The 20134-nt window shown below is 42.0% G+C and overlaps 1 protein-coding gene across 1 annotated transcript; it reads right to left on the reverse strand.

The window, feature by feature from the left end:
* Positions 1-970: 970 nt before the first annotated feature.
* ACAA2 (acetyl-CoA acyltransferase 2) lies at positions 971-19268 on the reverse strand. The gene is made up of 10 exons (XM_050912822.1): positions 19217-19268; positions 14630-14796; positions 12999-13127; positions 11141-11257; positions 9559-9706; positions 7389-7564; positions 5690-5819; positions 3360-3430; positions 2565-2719; positions 971-1627 (listed from the first exon to the last, which is right to left on the reverse strand). Exons 1-10 carry the CDS (start codon positions 19230-19232, stop codon positions 1543-1545), a joined length of 1194 nt encoding a protein of 397 aa, XP_050768779.1. The 5' UTR covers positions 19233-19268; the 3' UTR covers positions 971-1542.
* Positions 19269-20134: the final 866 nt, after the last annotated feature.

Consider the following 20134-nt stretch of genomic DNA (forward strand, 5'->3'; position numbering starts at 1 on the left):
CCCTAACTTGCTAAGATATAGTAGAAACAGGAAAACAGATACTGTATTAGATGAACATCTGGTTTGCTGCCTTATGGCAGCTGGGGTTTTTTTAATCCATATAAACAGCGCTAAATATTTCTACAGTCATTAAAGATGCTGCATCCATAAAAACCCCAGGAACGGTGATCAGCATACTTCAACTGTTATCCACCAGTTGTAACAATACTTGCCTTGACCTGAATTTCTTGCTAGGCTAGGCAGTCAGGTTTTGAATAACCTCCCGTCTTTCACAATCATCACAGCTCATGCCAGTGGAGTGGCAAGAAGAAGTTGCAGATAAGCAATATTCTGACAGTGGACAGAGGATGAGAAAGAGTAAAGGTTGAAGTCTTTGCTACTATTTTAGTCCATGAAGCACAGTACAGGCTGTGGAGAAGTGCATGCTGTCTCTGACATGGGATCTGTCCAACTAACTGTGAGTATCTAATGTAGACGTCTACATCAGAGCAAGCTGCAAGTTGCTCTTGACAGCACAGCGAGCCTAGAGGAGTTCAGTGAATACAGTCAACGGAGATCTCGTTTCATCCAAATGTCATGTATGTTACGTCAAATGATTCAGAACTTGAACTCCACCACCTGTGAGAGGCAAGACAACTTGCTCAGATGTGTACTTCTCAAATTAGCTAAGAACAGCACCACATCAAGTGACCCAAGAGATACGGGTGACACTACAGACGAAGTTAAGAAATGAGTTGTTGTGTGTATGCAGTTACCATGCAGCAACGCAGTTAGATGCAACTACCCCCCTTCTTGGGAGCCTGGCAGATTTGCTAGAGTTCTCTAGAAACTACCTAGTAAACACCACTTATTCCTCGGCCAGGAAAAACAGTCTCTCCAAAAACAAACATTGACTTACCAAAAGTAACAATTCTCACAGTGATTTACTTTTGAAATAAACAAACAAACGAATGAACACCAAGCCCTTTTTTCTGTTATATTTATTGTTCTTTTGGGAGGCACAATGGAAATTTCGGCTTTCACTCATTTTCTTTTCCCTTGCAAAACAGCAGGGTACAGGCTATAGCCATCAGTCTACAATCAGTATATACTTCAGAAGGTCTCCAATTAAATTTTCACATTTCCTAATGATAAAAGAGGCACATGTGCCAGACAGCAGCAGTAGCTGAAATAAGAATAGTTTAAGCAATACTTGCTTAAAAAGCTGCACTGACTGCTATTTTAAGGCAGGTTTGGTGAAAGTTTGACAGGCAATTTCCTCAGGAAATGATAAGGATTTTGCCTACAGAAATACATTAACTTTGATTGAAAAGAGGCTTTTAGAAAATACTTCATCAGTGTGAAATTATATCGATGTTATACTTCCTTTACTTAGAAAGACATTAATGAATCTTTTTGTTCAGAATTCAGACTTCTCAGCTATTCCTTTACCTTGCAGGAATGGCACAAAACGAAGGCAGGTAGTGATGCTGTATTGTCACAAAAGGCAGAAGTTTCTCAGGGAATTAGTAATCTGGGTAACACTGCAGTCTCCAGAATCTCTCAGGCTGTGTTCTCGATGATAAGAGCAATACCTTGTCCACCGCCAATGCAAGCTGACCCAACCGCGTATTTCCCGCCACGACGCCTGTACAGAAAAAGTAACAGTGAAAATTATTTCCATTTATGAAACCGTAGTAGCTATTGTCCTGATTTTATGAAAGGAAACTAGCTATCAACTAGGTACTGCTAAAGATGACGTTTTAGAATGTGTATGTTCTTTTTCTAGAAAAATATCATGAAGCCTCAACTGATGTTGAAATATTTCTGTAGAAAAACAAGGAGTTGCAGGTCTGAGTCTTTTGCCATCTAAAAGATGGTACGTTATATTGTTCTTAGGAATACAAAATGGCAAGGAATGACATTACGGGATACTTGTGGTTTCAACACATAACAAGAATGGCACAAGTAAAATACAGTTTTATTGCTAAGGTAGTTTTTAAAAGCTAAGTTTTCTACAGCCACACTCCAAGAAACAGTTTTCTGCAAGGTGCAAATTAACTGAGGCTTTACGGTTGAACGCTAATATAGTGTTGCAAGTACAAGCAAGAAGATACAGTGATTTCTGCCCTGAGGGGAAAAAACAAAGGAAAATCCAGATTAAAATGGTGCCAAGCACATCAAGCAAGCCAAAAAGAGTCAAAATTTCTGAAAATGAACTAAAGGAGAAAGAAGGTGACGACAAAGCCTTTTAAATCCACCCTGTTATGAAAAGAACAGGCTTTGCTCAAAGGCCATTTCAATAAAGGAAACCTTCCCACTGACTACTGTGGGCTTGGATCAGATCTAGAGGAAGCAAAAAATCCTGTAATGACAACAGAATGGAATATGAGGCAAGCTGCAGGACCTGGACTACAGCACAAAGGTAACAAATTCGTACAGAAAGTGGTACACTTCAGTGAGGAGAGTTTTAAGCCAGTCGACTGGAAGATTTTAGTCACACAGTATCCATGCTAAAAATCTTTTGCAGGTGTAAATACATCAGCATTGCATTCACTACCAGCAGCTATTGGCTACGTACATACCTTAATTCATGAACCAGATGAGCTGTGATCCGTGATCCTGAAGCACCCAAAGGATGACCTATAGCGATGGCACCTCCGTTGACATTGGTTTTTTCAGGGTCAAGGCCCAAAACTTTTTCGACAGCTAGATACTGAGGTGCAAACGCCTCATTCACCTAAAACACCATAGAAACAATACAACTGTTCACGTCCGACTTTCCACACAAGCTTTCACCAGCACGTGTGCACACAAGATTAAACGAAGTACGCTTCGTCTCCAGGTCGTTTTGAGAAAAGTATTAAACATCATGTTTATAAAAGCGCACTCAGACAACATACAAATTGTCAGGCCAACTCAATGTAAATTCAAATCCTTCTGGCACGTGTGATACAAAGCAAGTATGTAGTATATTTTATAAAAAAAAGGCGTGGTATATTCGGGTGCAGTGTGTTCGTGAAGAGCCTATTGCTCCGACAAAAAATGGCCTTGCTCATAAATGGAGAAGTGTGACCGACTTCAAACATTAACAGCCCAGCCAACAGAGTAAAACTTCATGTCACATGAGCATTTTTTTTTTTTCCCCCCATGGAATGCTATCACGCCATTTTCAATTTCCACATGCCTGAGATTTTTGTCATGACTGTGCAACTGTGTGGCAGAAACTAGATGGAGAGAGGTCAGGCAGGCGAGCTAAGACAGGTGGGCTCCAGACATGCAGAAACACCTACCTTGTGATGACGGGCTACACGTATGAGTGGAATGTTTCTGCTAAAAAGATCAGGAGTAACCTCACTGTTCATGTTAAAACTCCTTACCTCTACCAAATCCATGTCCTTCAGGGTCAAGCCTGCTTTCTTTAGAACCTCGGTAATTGCAGGTACAGGGCCTATTTGGAAATTGTATGCAGTTAGTTAAATAAAAAAATAAATAAATAAAGGCTTATAAACATGTTATACATAGGATAGCTTCATAAAGCCTCATCAGATCCCCTCCCATGAGCCTCTGTGCAGCCAGTGAATTCTGGATATGCCACTCACCTGCTTTATTAGCTGGTAAGAGAACTCCTAAATCTCAAAACTATTTGGCAGTCTCCTCAACACGCTGCCACGGAAAGTTCGGAGTGTCATTACTGCTGCACAGGTATGTTGGTAAACACACGCATAGCTTTCAAGTCAAGAGAACTGACAGTCCCCAGCCAAATAAAACAACTTCACGACAGTTTTGAGGCATTATCCTTCCCAGTACTCTTGGTTCAGCTTATTCTTTCCTCATAACTTGCAGCCTCCAGGTAAACAAAAAAGAAAAAGGCAGGCTGTTCTGGAGTTTGCTGGTCATGTGTTTAGTTATGGGTGTTGTTGTTTTGGTGTTCTTAATGTAATTTACCTGAAAATCTTCTAGTCAAAAAAACTAACAATAAAATGTTCCGTTGGACCCAAGTCCCAGCCAGCTGAAGCCAGTAAGATCTATTTTTTTTTTTTTTGAGAATATTATCGAGTTTGGCAATAAAACTGTTCTCTGGAAGAAAGCTGACATCTACGACCTGGTATAATCCACTAGCGGAGATTAATCTGAAAGCACAGCTACCTAAGGGAAGAGACACTCAAAGAGAATTTGAAAGGGTTAATTAGATATGTGCTTGTAGGAAATGCTAGATGGCAGCTGATCATTAGACAAAAAAACCCAATCCTAAAATGTTAACAATCCTAAATGCTATCTCACTACCAAAAACTGGTGTTGACAACTCATAGCTTAAAGAAAAAAAACCATAAAAATATGTAAATGACCGAAGAGACAGAAAAATTAAAAGAAGAAAAGGCCCAGTTCAAAGCTCAGTGGATTATTAGAAAGCCTCAAGCAGCTTAATACTAGACTCTAAATGCATCTCATTACGGATGGATTTTAGTATGCCCGTTACGCGTGAGAGTAATGGGAGGGTCTCATGTGGACAATACAAAGACCATTAATGACAGCCAAGTAGACTTTTTTCCCCTCTCTTTCTTCTGTTTTTTTAAATAATGAATTGTCTCACTAGACATTGTGAGGCAGGACTCCCTATCACTATCAGTATGTGAAAGGGCAGTTGCTCAGTCTGAGCTCCTGTTCTCAGATCTGTTGCTGTCATGTCGATGAATCTCATCTGGTCTTTTTGAGTTGCTGGGGACAAGCTGTGGTGTTAAGGAGTTAGGATACTAACTGCTTCTCCATATGATTTATGAAGTTTTTAAACAAGCTAAAAGAGTTGCCTGACCTAGAAAGAATGGGCTAGTTTAGAAAGCATAATGACAGCAGGAAGTCTAGCGAAAGAAACCCTCCCTCTACATTTGCTTTGAAGGTTGTGTTAGTCAGATAGTCTGATCAAGAAAACAAATCTGACAATGCTTCATTTGCATTTCTACTGACACATGGAACCAGTCAACAATGACTTCTCTGAACAGAATGGCAGAAAGGAAAAGCGATGCTGGGATACAATGCTGTCTACAAACTAAACAGAAGGGAAAAATCCTGGGGTGTCTGGACTGGCTTTGAGGGTTTGTTTGTGTTAACAGCTACTTGATTAGGAAGCGTGAAATATGGGACTAACAAAAAAAGAGAAGTAGTTGGTTTGCCAAAATAATACCTGAACAGATGTGCATCCTGGAATCCAGTCTTAGCTTGAGCAACTGAGTAACTGCTGAAAGGTGTACGCATAGCCAATACTCCTTCAGCAAGAAGTGAGGAAGACAACTCATAGTTACCCATTTAATAATGGGATTTAAAGCTTACACGAAACTGAAGTGAATTTCAGGAGAAAACTGGTTTTAAAAAAACATTGAAAGAGTACCTATTTTCTTGACTTACTAACAGAGAGAGTAAAAAAGGACCAAAAAAAGGTGCCTGGGGGACTATAGTTCAGTGCTAATGCTATAGGTCAGGCACCACACATACCCTTTCAGCCAAACTGAGGAGTAAGTCAGTCCCTCTGCATAAGAGGGATGGACTGATGCAGTGGAATGGACAGCCTCTCTGTAGTAAGCCACACAAACGTCTTCAGCGCTACCAGTCTCAGCACACTGCAGCCTCTCTTTCTTTCCTTTAGAATGCCCAACACAAGAATATTTTAATGCTGCTTGATGCTATAAAATAATGTGCTTTACTGCAAACTTACCAATGCCCATTATGGAAGGGTCACAGCCAGCTGAGTGATATGCTACTACTCTTGCCAGAGGAGTAAGACTGTGCTTTTTAAGTGCGGATTCACTGGCAACGATGACTGCGCTAGCTCCATCACACACCCCCTTGCAATAAGAGAGGAAAGCATTCTTAGTGGAGAAAATACAAACAAACAAAACCCCTCCACACTTTAAACTAAATATGCCCCTCAAAAAAAAAGCTTGAGTCCAAGACCTTATTATTAACGTTTAACAGACAATTGTACTGGTGTTTATTCAAAACAACAAACCACAATCTTTCACTATTCTGTGGACTGTGAAAGAAAGTTAAATATAGCTGTTTAATTAATTTCAATGTTTTAGAAAAGTAAAACGCTTTTTTGCCACTTAAAGTCTCCCTTACACTGGAAACATCATTCTGGAGACTTGCAAGAACCCTATTAATATTGGATAATGTATGTACTATTAATTATAAAAGATACTTTGCAGACGCCCATACTTACTGTGGCTATGATCTATTTTAGGCAGGAATTCAGATTATACAATCACAGTGGTCCTTCTGGCCCAAAGAACATTAATCAATTGATTAAGATAATGACTGTAAGAGGAACAGTCCGTAATGACATGCGGCTAAGCACCCAGTGTCCTGGTTTCAGCTGGGACAGAGTTAACTTCTTCCTAGTAGCTGGTGTGTTTTGGATTTAGTGTGAGAATAATGTTGATAACACGCTGATGTTTTAGTTGTTGCTAAGTAGCGCTTATCCTAAGCAAGGACTTTTCAGTTTCCCATGCTCTGCCAGCAAGCAGGGTGCAAAGAGCTGGGAGGGAGCATGGCCAGGACAGCTGACCCCAACTAGCCAAAGGGCTATTCCATACCATGGAACTTCATGCCCAGTATATAAACAGGGGGGAGTTGGCCGGAAGGGGCGGATCGCTGCTGGGGCATCGGTCAGCGGGTGGTGAGCAACTGCATTGTGCATCACTGTTTCTTTTTTTCCTTCCCCCCCTCCTTTTTTTGTTATATTCCTTTTAATTACTATTATTATTATTATATTTCATTATTACTGTTGTTGGTATTATATTTTACTTTAGTTATTAAACTGTTCTTATCTCAACCCACAAGTTTTACTTCTTTTTTTCCTTTCCTCCTCCTCACTCCACTGGGAGGGGGGAGGGGGAAGTGGCTGCGTGGTGCTTAATTGTTGGCTGGGGTTAAACCACGACACCAAGTCTACTCTGGGTAAGAGCAAAATGTGGTTTGGACTACAGAGGATACTAATTATGGTACAAAGATGAGCAGCAGCAGCATGCCCACAAATATAATGCATGATCTGTAAAGCAAATGTTCAGTAATCATTGCCCCCAAAAGAAAGTAGCATGGCTAATTCTGCACAGCCACTGCAGGTATCAACTGCATAATTCAAGGCTGATGAGGAAGTGTCAATGCCTCACTAAAAGAACAGTGACAATCCACAGAACCAAATATTAGGACATAGGAGCAGACTGAAGGATCCCCTGCCATCTTGGGGCTGGAACAGTCAATCAGCGGCATTCAACTGCAGAATTAGAAATCATTTTCGTCAGGAGACACCGTTGACAGCCAAAGGTGGCTCAGTAAGACATAAATACAGTGACAATAAATTTGGAGAACCTTAGAGGTGACACTTTCACAACCCAAGGCTTTGATATACTCACTGAAGCATTCCCAGCAGTCACCGTTCCATCCTTTTTAAAGACAGACGGGAGTTTTGCCAATTGTTCCAGAGTGGTCTGGGGTTTTGGGTGCTCATCCTTTTGCATACTTTCTTTCCCCTTTTTTGTTTTCACTTCTATTGGTGCCATCTCAGCACTAAAGTAACCAGCATCATGAGCTGCAACCACAAAAAGAAAATAAACGGACTGATAAAAATACCAAGATGACTGAGCAGCACGACCAATAATCCTATTCTCATGTGCACACAACTTTTGCTCTCTTTTAACCAAGAGTTCAGGGACAGTACTGTTTATGCTTTATTTTGTTTAAATAGGCTGGTTAGTGTTTTACTGTTTGTTTTTTTTAGAAACTGGGCAAAAACTCTACAAATACATTCTCAAACTTCTCCAAGGAAAGTCTCAAATATTAAAGTGTTATTTCAGCTTTAAATAACTGAACTCTTCTTTTTTTTAACCACTAGATTTATTTTTGGTATATATCCCTGGTTTTTTGCTTTATTCCACAGCTCTGTCACTTATCAGAGGGCCAAGAAGCTGTAAATCTCACTCAGAGAGGAACGTGGGAAAAAATCCTGAACCACATTTTCTCTGTTGATAACCAGCATAAGCTATTGTATATCAATTAAAATCCTGTCCAAGGTGCTCCTCCACAGGATCTCACAGTCAAGTCACGATCTTAGAATGGGGTTCAGCTGCCTAAACAACCTGAGACAATTCAAGACATTGTAGATATCTAAGAAGCCCAGAAGAGCATCTGGCCACGTCACCTAAGATGACATTAGACGCCAATATTCAGGCAACTAAACGCTACCTTTTGTGTCCACAATGTTGATGTGAACACACAGATTTGAAACCAAAACAGCTCCTATCTCCCATAACTGAGCCAAGACTCCCAGCCACTTCAAGTCATTCCACAAATGCAACTCTAAGGGATTTAAAACTAAGACACTGAAATTGCCATATCTGATGTTGTTTAGCCACCTCTGAACTTTCTCAATGAATTCTACAAAATCTTTTTCTTTCTTGATTAGCCACAGGACTCTCTCTTTAGTGTGCAATAAGATGAACTGGTCATAACAAGTAGAAATAAAAACAGCAAGGCAAAATCCTAGAAAACAAGAAAGAAGCAAAAGCCTCTTCAGGGGCACAGTTTCTAGCAAAGGCTCCAGGAATGGCAGCAGTTAGCTAACAAGATCAGCAGGGAAGGTAACACACGACTGAGAAAAGTTACAAAAAGCACTGCTACGCCCACTGAAAAAACCAGAAAATCTTCCTTCAAGAGTAGCAGCTGTTAAAAAGCACCATCATTAGAATCTAAAAGTATGCTTAGATCTTTGCTGCTTACGTTCACCTTTAGGTTGCAACGTATGTTGAAGTCCCAGGACAACCACTACGTATTCTACTGGCTTTTGGCACACCGTCCTGTTTACACTATCAATCAATTTCACAGTAACCCAATGCCTCTGAATTACGGCTTTGGCCATGTAAACCACCCACAGAACAGTTGAAACACAGGTCCTGAACAAATACCCCTTCTTCAGATTCCATCTGCTCTAACTGTTCAAGGGCTGTAGAATAGCATATGATTTGCAAAAGAAAGAAAAAAGATTTAGATCAGTTATAGCACACGCTGGCATGCAAGAAGGATGTGGGTCGCTGTGGGAGAGGACTGTTCTGCAGTGGAGAGGAAAGAAAGGAGGGGAGTCAGGCATGCCTGGCACAATGCTGCTCTGCCGCAGGGAAGACAAGGGCAAGGCATCCCACCAAAGGGGCATCAACAAGCTACATTCATGAACATGAATCCTGTTCAGGCAGGAGGTGACATCTGACAGGCCGACGGCATTTGCTGCCTCAACGGCTACTGAATGTCCACTAGGAAGACGCAGCAAGCCAGCGGAAAGGGGCTCGTTACTTAACCTGCGGATAGGCACAACACCTGACGCGGTATATTCAAAGTCAAACCCCCTAGGAGCGGGCTACTTGTATCACAGGGCAAACAAAAGCATGAATTGCAGTACCTGCAAATCAAAAGACAAATTACACCAAGATGCACAAGCTACACAAAACTTAAAAACACTTTGAATCGATGCTAAAAACTGACTAGATTTGAAACTAGTATCATATAAACACTTCCATTCCTAAATTTACTAACCAGCTTTGCATCTCTGTTGCGTTTTGAATGCGTATCGGTCACAGTCCTCTCGCGTGATGTTGTATTTTTCAGCCAGATTTTCAGCTGTAACTGCCATAGGTATTTTAACATGCGTATCTCTTAGACCTTCCCACAACGTGTCTTCCAACTGCATGGAACATAATGAAAAGAAAACTATAAAGCACAGCAATATTAACATTTATTATTGACAGTTTCTAATTATTCAGCAGTCTCTTGGAAACTAATGTCTCTTTGTAAAATTAACTCAGGTTATCTACAGATATTTTATTTAAATTAGAACAAACACACTGCAAAACAGTATGCAAGTTCTTGTGTGTTATTTTAGTTAATCTACCTTTTGCTCTAGTGTGGTTCTTTCCACTCACATGTGGCCCTGAGAGGTTTCGGAAAAGCCTATGATTCTTAGCACTTCAGTGTATTACACTGCTGCAGGAATTATTTATTAGAGACCTACGAGAAAACACACCTGTCTTTCTGGTTACCAAGAAGGAAAAGTGAGGAACTGTGAAAAGGCACAGCAGCCTACTCATTCTCTGGCTCCTTCTCCACTGTCAGGTAAAATGACCGTACTTGAGCCAAAGGTTTCTGTTGGTAAAACATCTCAGGTGAGAAAATAGCCAAGTCTAACTTCACTTAGCCTGATAAAGGCAAGCCCAGTCAGTCCAGCTGGGTTTTGTCATCTCTCTGTCACCAGTAAAGTTCCGCAAGATAAACCACTCATTCACCTGCAACTGTGTAATTCAATTATCTTCGTGATAAGAACCCAGTGGCACCTATGGAGACTCAGTGTATCAGCAACCTCGTGAAGGTGTTCTCTGTAGGAACTGAGGCTTAGTCACAGTGCCACACAAGATTCACAGAACAGAGTCAAGCACACTTCATATTCACCACCTTCACAACGGAAAAACAGCGTAGAAAAAACAAAGGGCTGAAACACTGAAATACGTTAATTTAGCATTTTGATGTTGGTTATGGTCCACTGAGTAAACGGTAATTACCAAAGCAGAACTGAATCCTGCTGCAAATTTCCCACAGTATTCGCTAAGGATTATCTTCAGAAGAAAATGTAAATTAACGTATCTGTCAATGGATTTAACTTCAAGTTTCCACTTTAAAACTAAGAGATGCTTACAACTTGGAGGTATACATGTTCTTTACCAGTCTCTCCACCCATCGCTAGCCATACTAGCTTTACCTAAACTGTGTATGCCTCTATTTCACAGCCTCTGACAAGTTTTTATATTATATACAGTACTTCGATGGGATGTACCAAGCGAACCAAGTTTTGTGTCTAAGAGTTTATTGATATATTTAACATGGAAGAGGAATTCAAATATGGTTTTGGAAAAGCTAGAAAACTGGCATGCTTAACGAAATTGCCTGAACCTACTGTTTTGATAATGTTGAATATTGGATAAATGCTTTGAACAACTAAATCCGGATCTAATCTCCAATCATTTCATTTGCAAGGGTATAGTGTCTACAGGCCTGATACTTTACGTTGCTCTGTAAACATGACTTTATTCAGAGGAAAAAAAAAAAGTAAAAGAAAGTACTAGACCTTGAGTTCTGCTCCTAGTCTGGTTCCAAATCGAATATTTCGAACTGCATAAGGAGCCTGGCTCATATTTTCAGCTCCACCACACAGAACAACTTCTGAGTCATTAAGGCAAATTTCCTGTTAACAGAAAAACAAAACAGATCTAGGATTTAGTTTGCTGGTTTTGTAAGACAGTAACAACTGTTTTAGAAAAAGACCTCGTCACCTACAAAGCCACACACAGAGAATGAATTCAAGCTTAGCCATGTGTATATTTATGAAAGGTTTACCCTTCTATTAAGATTGGGGTCTGTCTCTTTCATTACATGTTCTTTCTTCCTCCTTTCAGCAAGGAATGATTATATCAATGAGGGAGGAAGAGAATGTGGGTGCACACACATGACAGGACAGAGGAACAAGGCCATTAAGTATCTGCATGCTTGTGTAGTTAGGTTCACAGACGGTTGAGGTTTTTTTTTTTCCTGAGCTCCCAATCTTCTCAAAAGGAACACAAATTAAACCTCAAAGCCTGAAACTAGACCTTACGATTCTAAAACAATGGGACATCATTTTAGAAAACATTAGCCAGGTAAGCTGCCAAAAGAAACCCCCAAAACACACTAATTCGTCATTGGCAAAGTGCACAGAACATAAAAGCCTTAATTCCTAAACGCACCATCACACCATTCAAAAATTCTGCTTCCTTAAAATGATTCACTCAGTTGGACAGTTAAGGTTATTTGTGTACTGGAATGGAAGCAGATGAAATTATCTTGATATGCATTTGAGATGACCAGTTAATAACTAGTAGGACTGATTTGTAGTAATACAGATGCTTCCTATAGTTACCAAAAACTTTGTGTACATTTAAGCAGCTCAGAATAGAAGCTGCAGCTTTGTTGTGTGCCAGAGAAACACAGAAACATTAGCTGCATTGATGAAATGCCATCTTTGGAAAAGACCTCACAACCATACTTTCGATATAAGTGGTCAAATTCTCCAACAGATTTTTTCAGTGTAGACCAATGTGTGTATAGCCTTTGCAGAAAGCACTAGAAAAAAAAGAGTCAGACGGATATTACTGTAAACATGTAACCTTAACTCTACGTTGTCTTCCACATTTTTTCCTCTAGAGGATCAGACCTAAAATAATTCTTTAGCCAATGGGAACTTTAAAAAAAAAAAAAACACCCAACAAAACAAAACAACTACGTGGTTGCTCAAATATTAATAAAATACCCTTTAATTTTGTAAAGTCTAGACCACTGCTAGTCATAGACCACTGGTCTGTATGAACAAATGAAATAAAAATCACTGTACCACTGTACCATCTTACTCAGTGGTTTTGGCCAACTGCTCAAAGAGAAGTTGATTTTCTTCTATTTTAAAAAAAGTGACGCTATAAATTCTCTAACCCGTGAGGGGGTTTGGATCTTTGAACAAAAACGCACTTAAAAAGCACAGGTTGCTGCTTACACAGCTAGCTAGGTGAAAATATAAACAATGATCAAAAGATGAAAGCCTCCTGTTGTGGTTCTGATGCCCAGTAATTCCAATTCATACAAACAGGATCACCAAATGCAACTATTGCACAGCTGAGCTCTATTTCACTGGCTAACACTTGTTGCATTCCTCATATTAAACTCTAAATAGCTACAATGATGATTTTTAAAACCAACCACAAAAAAATGGCACTGTGAAGGCTGAACTCCTGCACAAAACCACGCAGGACAACAGAAAGTCTCTACCAGTGGTAGCTAAAAATCCATGTTAAGACTCATCCTAAACACAAAGTACATGTTTGTACGCACATCTCGTCTCTCATGTTAACAGTGTGATAAAGATTACAACTAATGCAGAAAAAAAAAGAGCTTTGTACCTGACATCCACTGACAATGGATTGGAAACCAGAGCCACAAAGTCTGTTGACAGTGAGGGCTGGAACTGGGACAGGAACTCCCACACGTAAACCAACATGTCTTGCAATATAGATTGCATCTGCGGAGCTCTGCAGACAGAAAAAATAGGAGGTTTTGTTACACTCTCATTTCTTCGGAAAGTAAAAGTCTTGATGAAAAGTCAGAACGGTGTAATTGCATCACTGACAGAAGATAGTGTATGTTCCACAGAAATCCTACTAGTCATAAGAAGCACTTTGATTCACTTCAAAAAACCACCATCCTATATGATCAAAAAGGGCCAATGTCTTAATATGTATTTTAAAGAAACTCTGTGTCATAAAAGCTAGGCATCAGGCCAAAAATGGTACTACAGATGTTACGACTGAAGTCAGCAACTTAATAGTCTTATATTTTCCCTTATCCTTTATTTTCAAAACAGCATACACACAAGGGGAAGTGTGAAGTGTAAAGGGGAAGTGTAAACTCCCTGAAGAAGGGGAGTTTAAAACAGTCATACATTTGTAATTATTTAAACTTAAATCAAATAATACTTAAAAGGAATCCAGGACCAAAAAAAGAAAATCTATTGGGATGGGGAAGTATGATGCAAAGGAAAAGAAATATAATTTCAACATGAAAAGACATTTTTTTATTAGGAGAATGCTATTATTTATGTGAAAGCATTACAAGAGATTTGGATGCAGCAATTTTTTTTTTCTAGGCCACAAACAGTTCTTACAATACCTAAAAAATGGCATAAAAGAAGCCGAGATGGTAGCTGTAGGAGACAGAAGAATCAAAAGCTACTCTTTTGGCTGAAAATCCTTAAGAAGGAATACTGCACGGTTCTTCACTTACCATGCAAGTCCTCAGTTATTTGTTTCTTCTGCACCCTTGAAACACTCAGTGCAAAATAAGACTGCCTACCCTTAATAATGGTGAATCAGAATACAAAACAAAACAAAACCAGAAATGCTCTTTGCTGTCTTGCCTAAAAGAAAGACCCTACTCTAGATATGTGGATAACTGCAGTTTTGTAATGCTGGTGCTCTGCATACAATAGCATCTATATCAGAAACTCTTTGGAAAAGATACGATTGTCCAAATGTCTCTGCCAATCAAGGTATGCATCCTTCCAGCTCAAAGTAAACTCATATTCACTCAAAAAAATTCTATAGAAAACTCAAGGGAAATGGGCTCAAATCAGTTACAGTCTCCAGAAAGAAAGGGTTTTATACAATCCAGTGAAAACCCACTGATCATTGAGTTACACAGCTCAAGTCATTAAAATAGGAAGAACGTACCAGGGATTAGCAACTAACCATTTAATGAATCCACATTTTTTAGAAGATCAGCTTGTCCTAGGTTAAACTACCTTTGGTAGTAAAAAAAAGAAAGCTAAGCCTTGCTCCCAATAATATCACAAATTATGCAGGGTATGTCCCTTAAACATGAACAGGAACCACTACACTACAAACGCTACTTACCCATTTCATTTCCACCCCTTTCGTTTATTCTTGGCTGCAAAACAGAGGTAACTATCTATAGGACCACACCGAAGGAGACGACTGAAATCATCACTGACTAGTACCTTTCCCATGCTACCAACCTGCATGACATTGCCGACAATGACACTGTCAATGATCTCAGGAGAGACCTTGCCAGCAGCCAGCGCAGCTCGAGCAGCATGTTCTGTCAGATCGGTGGCTGTGAAGTCCTTCAACAAACCTCCATAGGTCCCGAAAGGAGTTCGCTTCGCTGCAACAATGAATACACCTGCAACAGAAGCAAGAATTATCCAGATGTGCAGAATCTAACAAACAGAAAATCACCAAGTCAGCCTCAACTGGATACCGTCCTAAATTCACAAGAAGCTTTGTAAATATAGGCAACGTGAACCCACACAGTTCAAAATGAATAAGACATAGCAATGCTTTAGACCGGGAAGGTATGCAGAATTAATGGTCAGAAAGAAAAGCTCTGAAGATTCCAGAAATACCTCCTTTCCACAAAGAGGTTTGAAAAAAACAGATAGTTTGGATACCAGGTGGACAAAGGAGGCTGCCACATCACATCAGACATTAGTGCTAGTGTACTAAAAGCATGAAAGTAACATCCATGAAATCCCAGACTGGACACCTCCGAAATGATCAGATGAGCAACAGTTCTTTTAAAAAACAATGAGGCCATTCCCTCATCCTCGAAAAATCAGCAGATTTCCGGCTTATACTCTGAAACAGTTTTCACAAAGAAAAAAAAACCCAAAACAATAAAGCAAAACAAAAAACCTTTTTATATGCATTTTAACTTTGATTCCTTTCACTTAAGAGGAAAAACATTCCTTAATCAAAAACTTCATGCTATTTCCAGACTTATATAGGTCATGTAAACTGCATCAGCCTCCCAGTTTCTGAGAAGAAAATCCAGTTTTCAATAGACAGGAGAGCGTGTGCAAGCGCTTGTGTACAAATGCATTGGCCAGAAGTAGTCTATATGAATTTCAGCTTGGGAGAAGCTGTCTCTGAACGAAACCGAACATCTACTGCCTGCCTGTCACAGCGGCTCTCTGCTTCTGTGTGCAGAAACAAGTGGGAGGCAGGCTGTGAACTTTCCCCCAGTTGAACAAGAGAGCTCACACACCCCTTTTCTACAGCTGCCATGAAGCACCTACAGTTATTTTAAGTAACACTGGAAGGATATATACAGATAGAAGAATGAAAGCAAATGAAAATGCCTGTTCATTAAGCTGCTCATGAACACTGTTTTCAGGTCTTCTGTTAGAGGCCGTGTGATCCATATTCTTTGGCTGGTTTGTCAGAGAGAGGGTGCTCCTCTGTCTCTCACGTATTTGGATCCCAGGCTGCCTGATTTATAGAAAGGGACTTGCCAAACTGGTGAAGGTCAAGCTTGCTCCACTGACAAGGACTTGAACACAATGCTGGGATCTGAAACAGGCAACGAATATGCTCAGAAGATCATTTAGGAAATACCCTGAAGTAGACTAAGCAGGAATTGCAGCTTCAAGGATAGGGATGAACACGAAACACAATGTGGCTCTCAAAGCCATGAAGATAGCAAAATAGAGTAACACCCTCACACCCCGATGCTGCCCATGGGCTTCTGTCTGGGGTACCTGGAAGACCTTAAAAAGAAGTCTTTGCTAAGCTCGCTACTGCTGCTCCCTTAAAATGTAGTGCTGACATGACAACTATTCAAAAACTGTGAGAAGCAGAATTTATTTCCTCAAAGGAATAAATAGCTGCTAACTATTATACATCCAAAAAGCCCACCCTTCAGGTTTTTAAGTGTAGAGGGAACACCACAGTCATTAAAAATACATATCTCAAGAGGCCTCTGTATATTCAGAGGTCTGAAAAGTACCAAAGCTGGTACCGCGGGGAAGGTCCTGTACCCAGGTTTGGAACAAATGCCCGGAACCGACCCCCTGTATACACACAGTGTATGCTATATCCATCATCGTTTTTTCACTCTTCATTTAATCATCATTCAACTGATACCAGCAAGTAATTCAATTTAATCCAAAACAATTCTTAATCCATTGACTGAACATTTTTTACTTTGGTTGTATGAATTTTTTCCAAAAAAGCTGAAAACTACTAACAGACACAAGGTGTGAACCCCCACAAGTTTTTTTAACAGAGGTGAGGATGCTCTAACTGATTTATGTTTATGGAAAACACACATGTGTTCAATACAGTCACTGCAGAATTAGGCCCTGGACTCTCTAAGTATTCAGGTGACAGATTTAAATTTAGACCAGTAGTTTTCATTTAACTATCCAAAATGTATTGTATTAAGAATAATTTATGGAATGTTAAGTTTGAGTCTTCATTAAATGTTAACAAAGCTTGTAAAAAAAAGACCCTTAGCTCTTTTAAGGATGATCTCATGTTCCTAAGCTTATCTTCCCTGCAGCAAAGCAGGCCTTGACACTCATCTTGCCACCACTCCTCCTGCCCACTGATTTCTGTCCCTCTGTCTCCTCCAAAATTGTGCCAACAATAGCGGATTACAAGGCTTTGCTGCGGACCCGCTCAGGGACCTGACCCAGCTAAAAGAACTCGTTCTCCTCCCTTTTGGCCAGGTGGTTGGTCATCCACATTATTTGCTGAATCACATACACCGTGTTGCCTTACAAACAAACAGTCCGGGGGCAAGGACGGAACTTTGCCCTTAAACCTTCCTTTCACAATAACAATCTCTCTCTCTCTCTCTTTCAGCGGGGCTGCTCACTGCTGCCCACTTCTTCACAACAGCACCGCGGGGCCAAAGCGTAAACCAGAGCAGATCACACAACTGCGGTAGCTGAAGACTAACCCAGAGTCGGCGGAAAATGAGGGGCTAATCTTCATTTCGATCAGTTCTGTGACTGAGTTTGCCTTCTGGCTGCTCAATAAAACATAACTCCAGACTAAGAGAGAAAGCTAGACTGAACCAGTAAGGGAAGAAGAAGCAGCAGCACAACCTGTGTTCAGTTATGCTGAATTAAGCTCACCACAGAGCCATTCCCCTGAGGGTATATTACTCCAGAGCCTGCCTAGTTTTGCTTGATTGGAGAGACACCTACAAATGCTACTCCCTCCACAGAATTTCAGGAGGGGCAACAAGGGGTGGCTGAAGTCCTGAGTCAGAAAGGACTCTGGCCTTTGACAGCTCTTCCCAAGTTTCCATTAATTAGTACTGTCCTACATTACCACGGCAAGACTTCCAGAGTCTCTGCAATTTTCCAAGGTGATAAACATTGGATGAGAGCAGAATACTACCAAATGCATAGGGATCCGGTAACTTCTGGGGCTAGAAAGCAAAGGTCACTTTGAATCCTTATCAAACACTCAATTCAAGACATCTTTTAACCTGTTTTTGTTAACCACTTGCTGCCAAATGGGGATCTGCTATTGTAGGTCTGAAACATTCTCTAACCCTCCAACATTTCTCAAATGCGCTTGGTATGAAAATATTTCTTTGTCAGATCCTATTTTGAAGGCCTAAAAAACAATCATTAACCTCAAAAAAATTAAGGAGCAAGAACAGTGAATGAAAAACATTGTGGCATGAGATGAGAGAAGATCCTGAAACAGGCACAGAAAACTAACACCAAACAAGCATGGGCAAAGCTGCTCTCTGTATTATCCAGCTCAGTAGAGCAATACAGAATTACTGCAACACCGACTAGACAGGCTTTTGGCACTGAAACCTCAGACCACAACTTACACATATGTTATTATTTAGGTACAGTCTGTCAAGTAGCAAAGCACCGTCAAACAGATAAAAAGCCCTATTTCAATAAATTTCAATTTTGTTTTTAAACAAGATCAGGTATTAAAGGGTGTATTTATCTCATTTTTAAAAGACAGAAAACTTAAACCACACAGAGCATAAAGTACTTCTTTACGCAAAACACTGTCAGGAACTGTTGGCACTTACAAAGAGAGTTTATCCTGCACTGTTAGTGCTAACACAGGCAGGGGCTGGATGTGACAAACTTTCACGCACTGACACTTCAAGTGTCACTTCCAGTGACTTCTTAGTCACTGCTCGTAAACATGGCCAGTTATTGGACATGTATACGCACCCTTTGCTATAGGTTTGTTTGTACCACCACTGGCTTGAGCACTGCAGAAAGTCACACACAGTATATTCAAGATACATTCAAACAGCCCTCAAAACAGAGGCGCTTGCGACCGCGTACCCCTTCTCCACCCTCCGCACCTAACTGCAGCTCAGTGTTTTTTGAAAGGTCCCGTTTCTTCCCAGCTGTTTATCGCACGGATGCTGACAGGGCATGGACAAGGCAGCGGGGAGGAAAATCCCCCCGGAGGCAGAGGAACGGCTTCAGAGGCTCCAGTTTCGATTTTCCTACGGACAAGACGAGCTGCCGCCGGGTTCCGAGCCCATACAAGCGGGCCGCCCGTGCGGCCAAGGCTGGGCCTGCTCCGGCCAGGCCTACTCCCGCCACCCCGGCCAGGACAGCCGCGGCACCGCCCGTCACCTTTACCTCAGACCGGACCCAGCCTCCCCGCCAGACCGGCCGGCCCTCACAGAGCCAGGCCGGGCCCCGCTCCCCCTCAGGGACTGGCGGCCACGCCACTCCCGCTGAAGAGCCAGAGACCCCCTATCCCCCACACGGCGCCCGGGGGCCGCCCGCCCCGCCGCCGGCGGCTGACAGGAGCCTCACCCCGTAGGAGCGCCATAGCCGCGCCGCACCGCTCCGCTCCGCTCCGCTGCGCCGCGCCGTCTGCAGCGCCCGGCCCGGCCCCTCGCTTGCGCCTGACCCGCCGCACATTCGCCACGCTGGGGTCGCAAGGGGCAGGCAGGCGCAGGCCGCACTTTTCAATTTATTTTAAATTTCTGGGTTTTTTATTTTTTTTTTATTTCACTTTAACTTCATTCGATTTCTCCTTCCCTGCCGTCCCCCCTGCCTGGAAAAGGCGGCGCGGTCTTTAGCGAATCGGCGGCGGAGGCGAGCGGGGGGCGCGGGCACCGCCGCGTTGCCCCGGCAACGGCGGCCGCGGCGGAGGTAGGCCCCCGAGCGGCGGCGGGCGGACCGGGCCTGCTCCGCTCCGCTCGGCCCGGCCCGGCCCGGGGCCGCCGCGCCGCGGTCCGTGATGAGTAGCCACTGCGCAAGCCGAGTTCCGCGGGACCGGTGAGGAAGCTTGTGCTGGGGAAGGCACCTGAGACCCGCGGGCGGCAGCCCGGCAGCCCCGAGGGCAGCTCCTCTCCCTCACGGGGCGAAGTCACCCCCACCCCGAACGCCTCGCCTGGGGTTTTAATGGAGGCCTGCAGCCCTGAGCTGCTTCGCAGTCCGTGGCTGGCCCAGCGCTGCCCCTTATTTCCAAGCATCAGCCTTTCTGGGCTTGGATGGAGAAGAGTAGGACTCGGCTCCCGCTCTTCTCCGTGTCCCCTGGCCATTGCAACCCCCCGGCTGTGCGCAGGGGATCCACAAACCCCCCTTTTTTCAAAGTTCTGGTGGTTGAAAAATGCATGTTGAGGTATGACTTAGGTGCATAAAAACGTTAGTGGAACCAGACTGTCAGGCAGAAGATGGGAGGATCGGTAAAAATATTTCGTGTACAAATAAAAATTGCCATATGTC

This window comes from Gymnogyps californianus, chromosome Z (assembly GCF_018139145.2).
Source record: "Gymnogyps californianus isolate 813 chromosome Z, ASM1813914v2, whole genome shotgun sequence".
NCBI classification, from domain to species: Eukaryota; Metazoa; Chordata; class Aves; order Accipitriformes; family Cathartidae; genus Gymnogyps; species Gymnogyps californianus.

Bases quoted from the DNA above. Each gene is read 5' to 3' on its own strand.
- ACAA2 (XM_050912822.1), bottom strand. The intron at 11,258-12,998 runs GTACAAAGCTCT...TTCTGTTAACAG, and splicing joins CCATTGTCAGTGGATGTCAG to GAAATTTGCCTTAATGACTC. The intron at 9,707-11,140 runs GTCTAGTACTTT...TGTTCCATGCAG, and splicing joins GACTAGGAGCAGAACTCAAG to TTGGAAGACACGTTGTGGGA.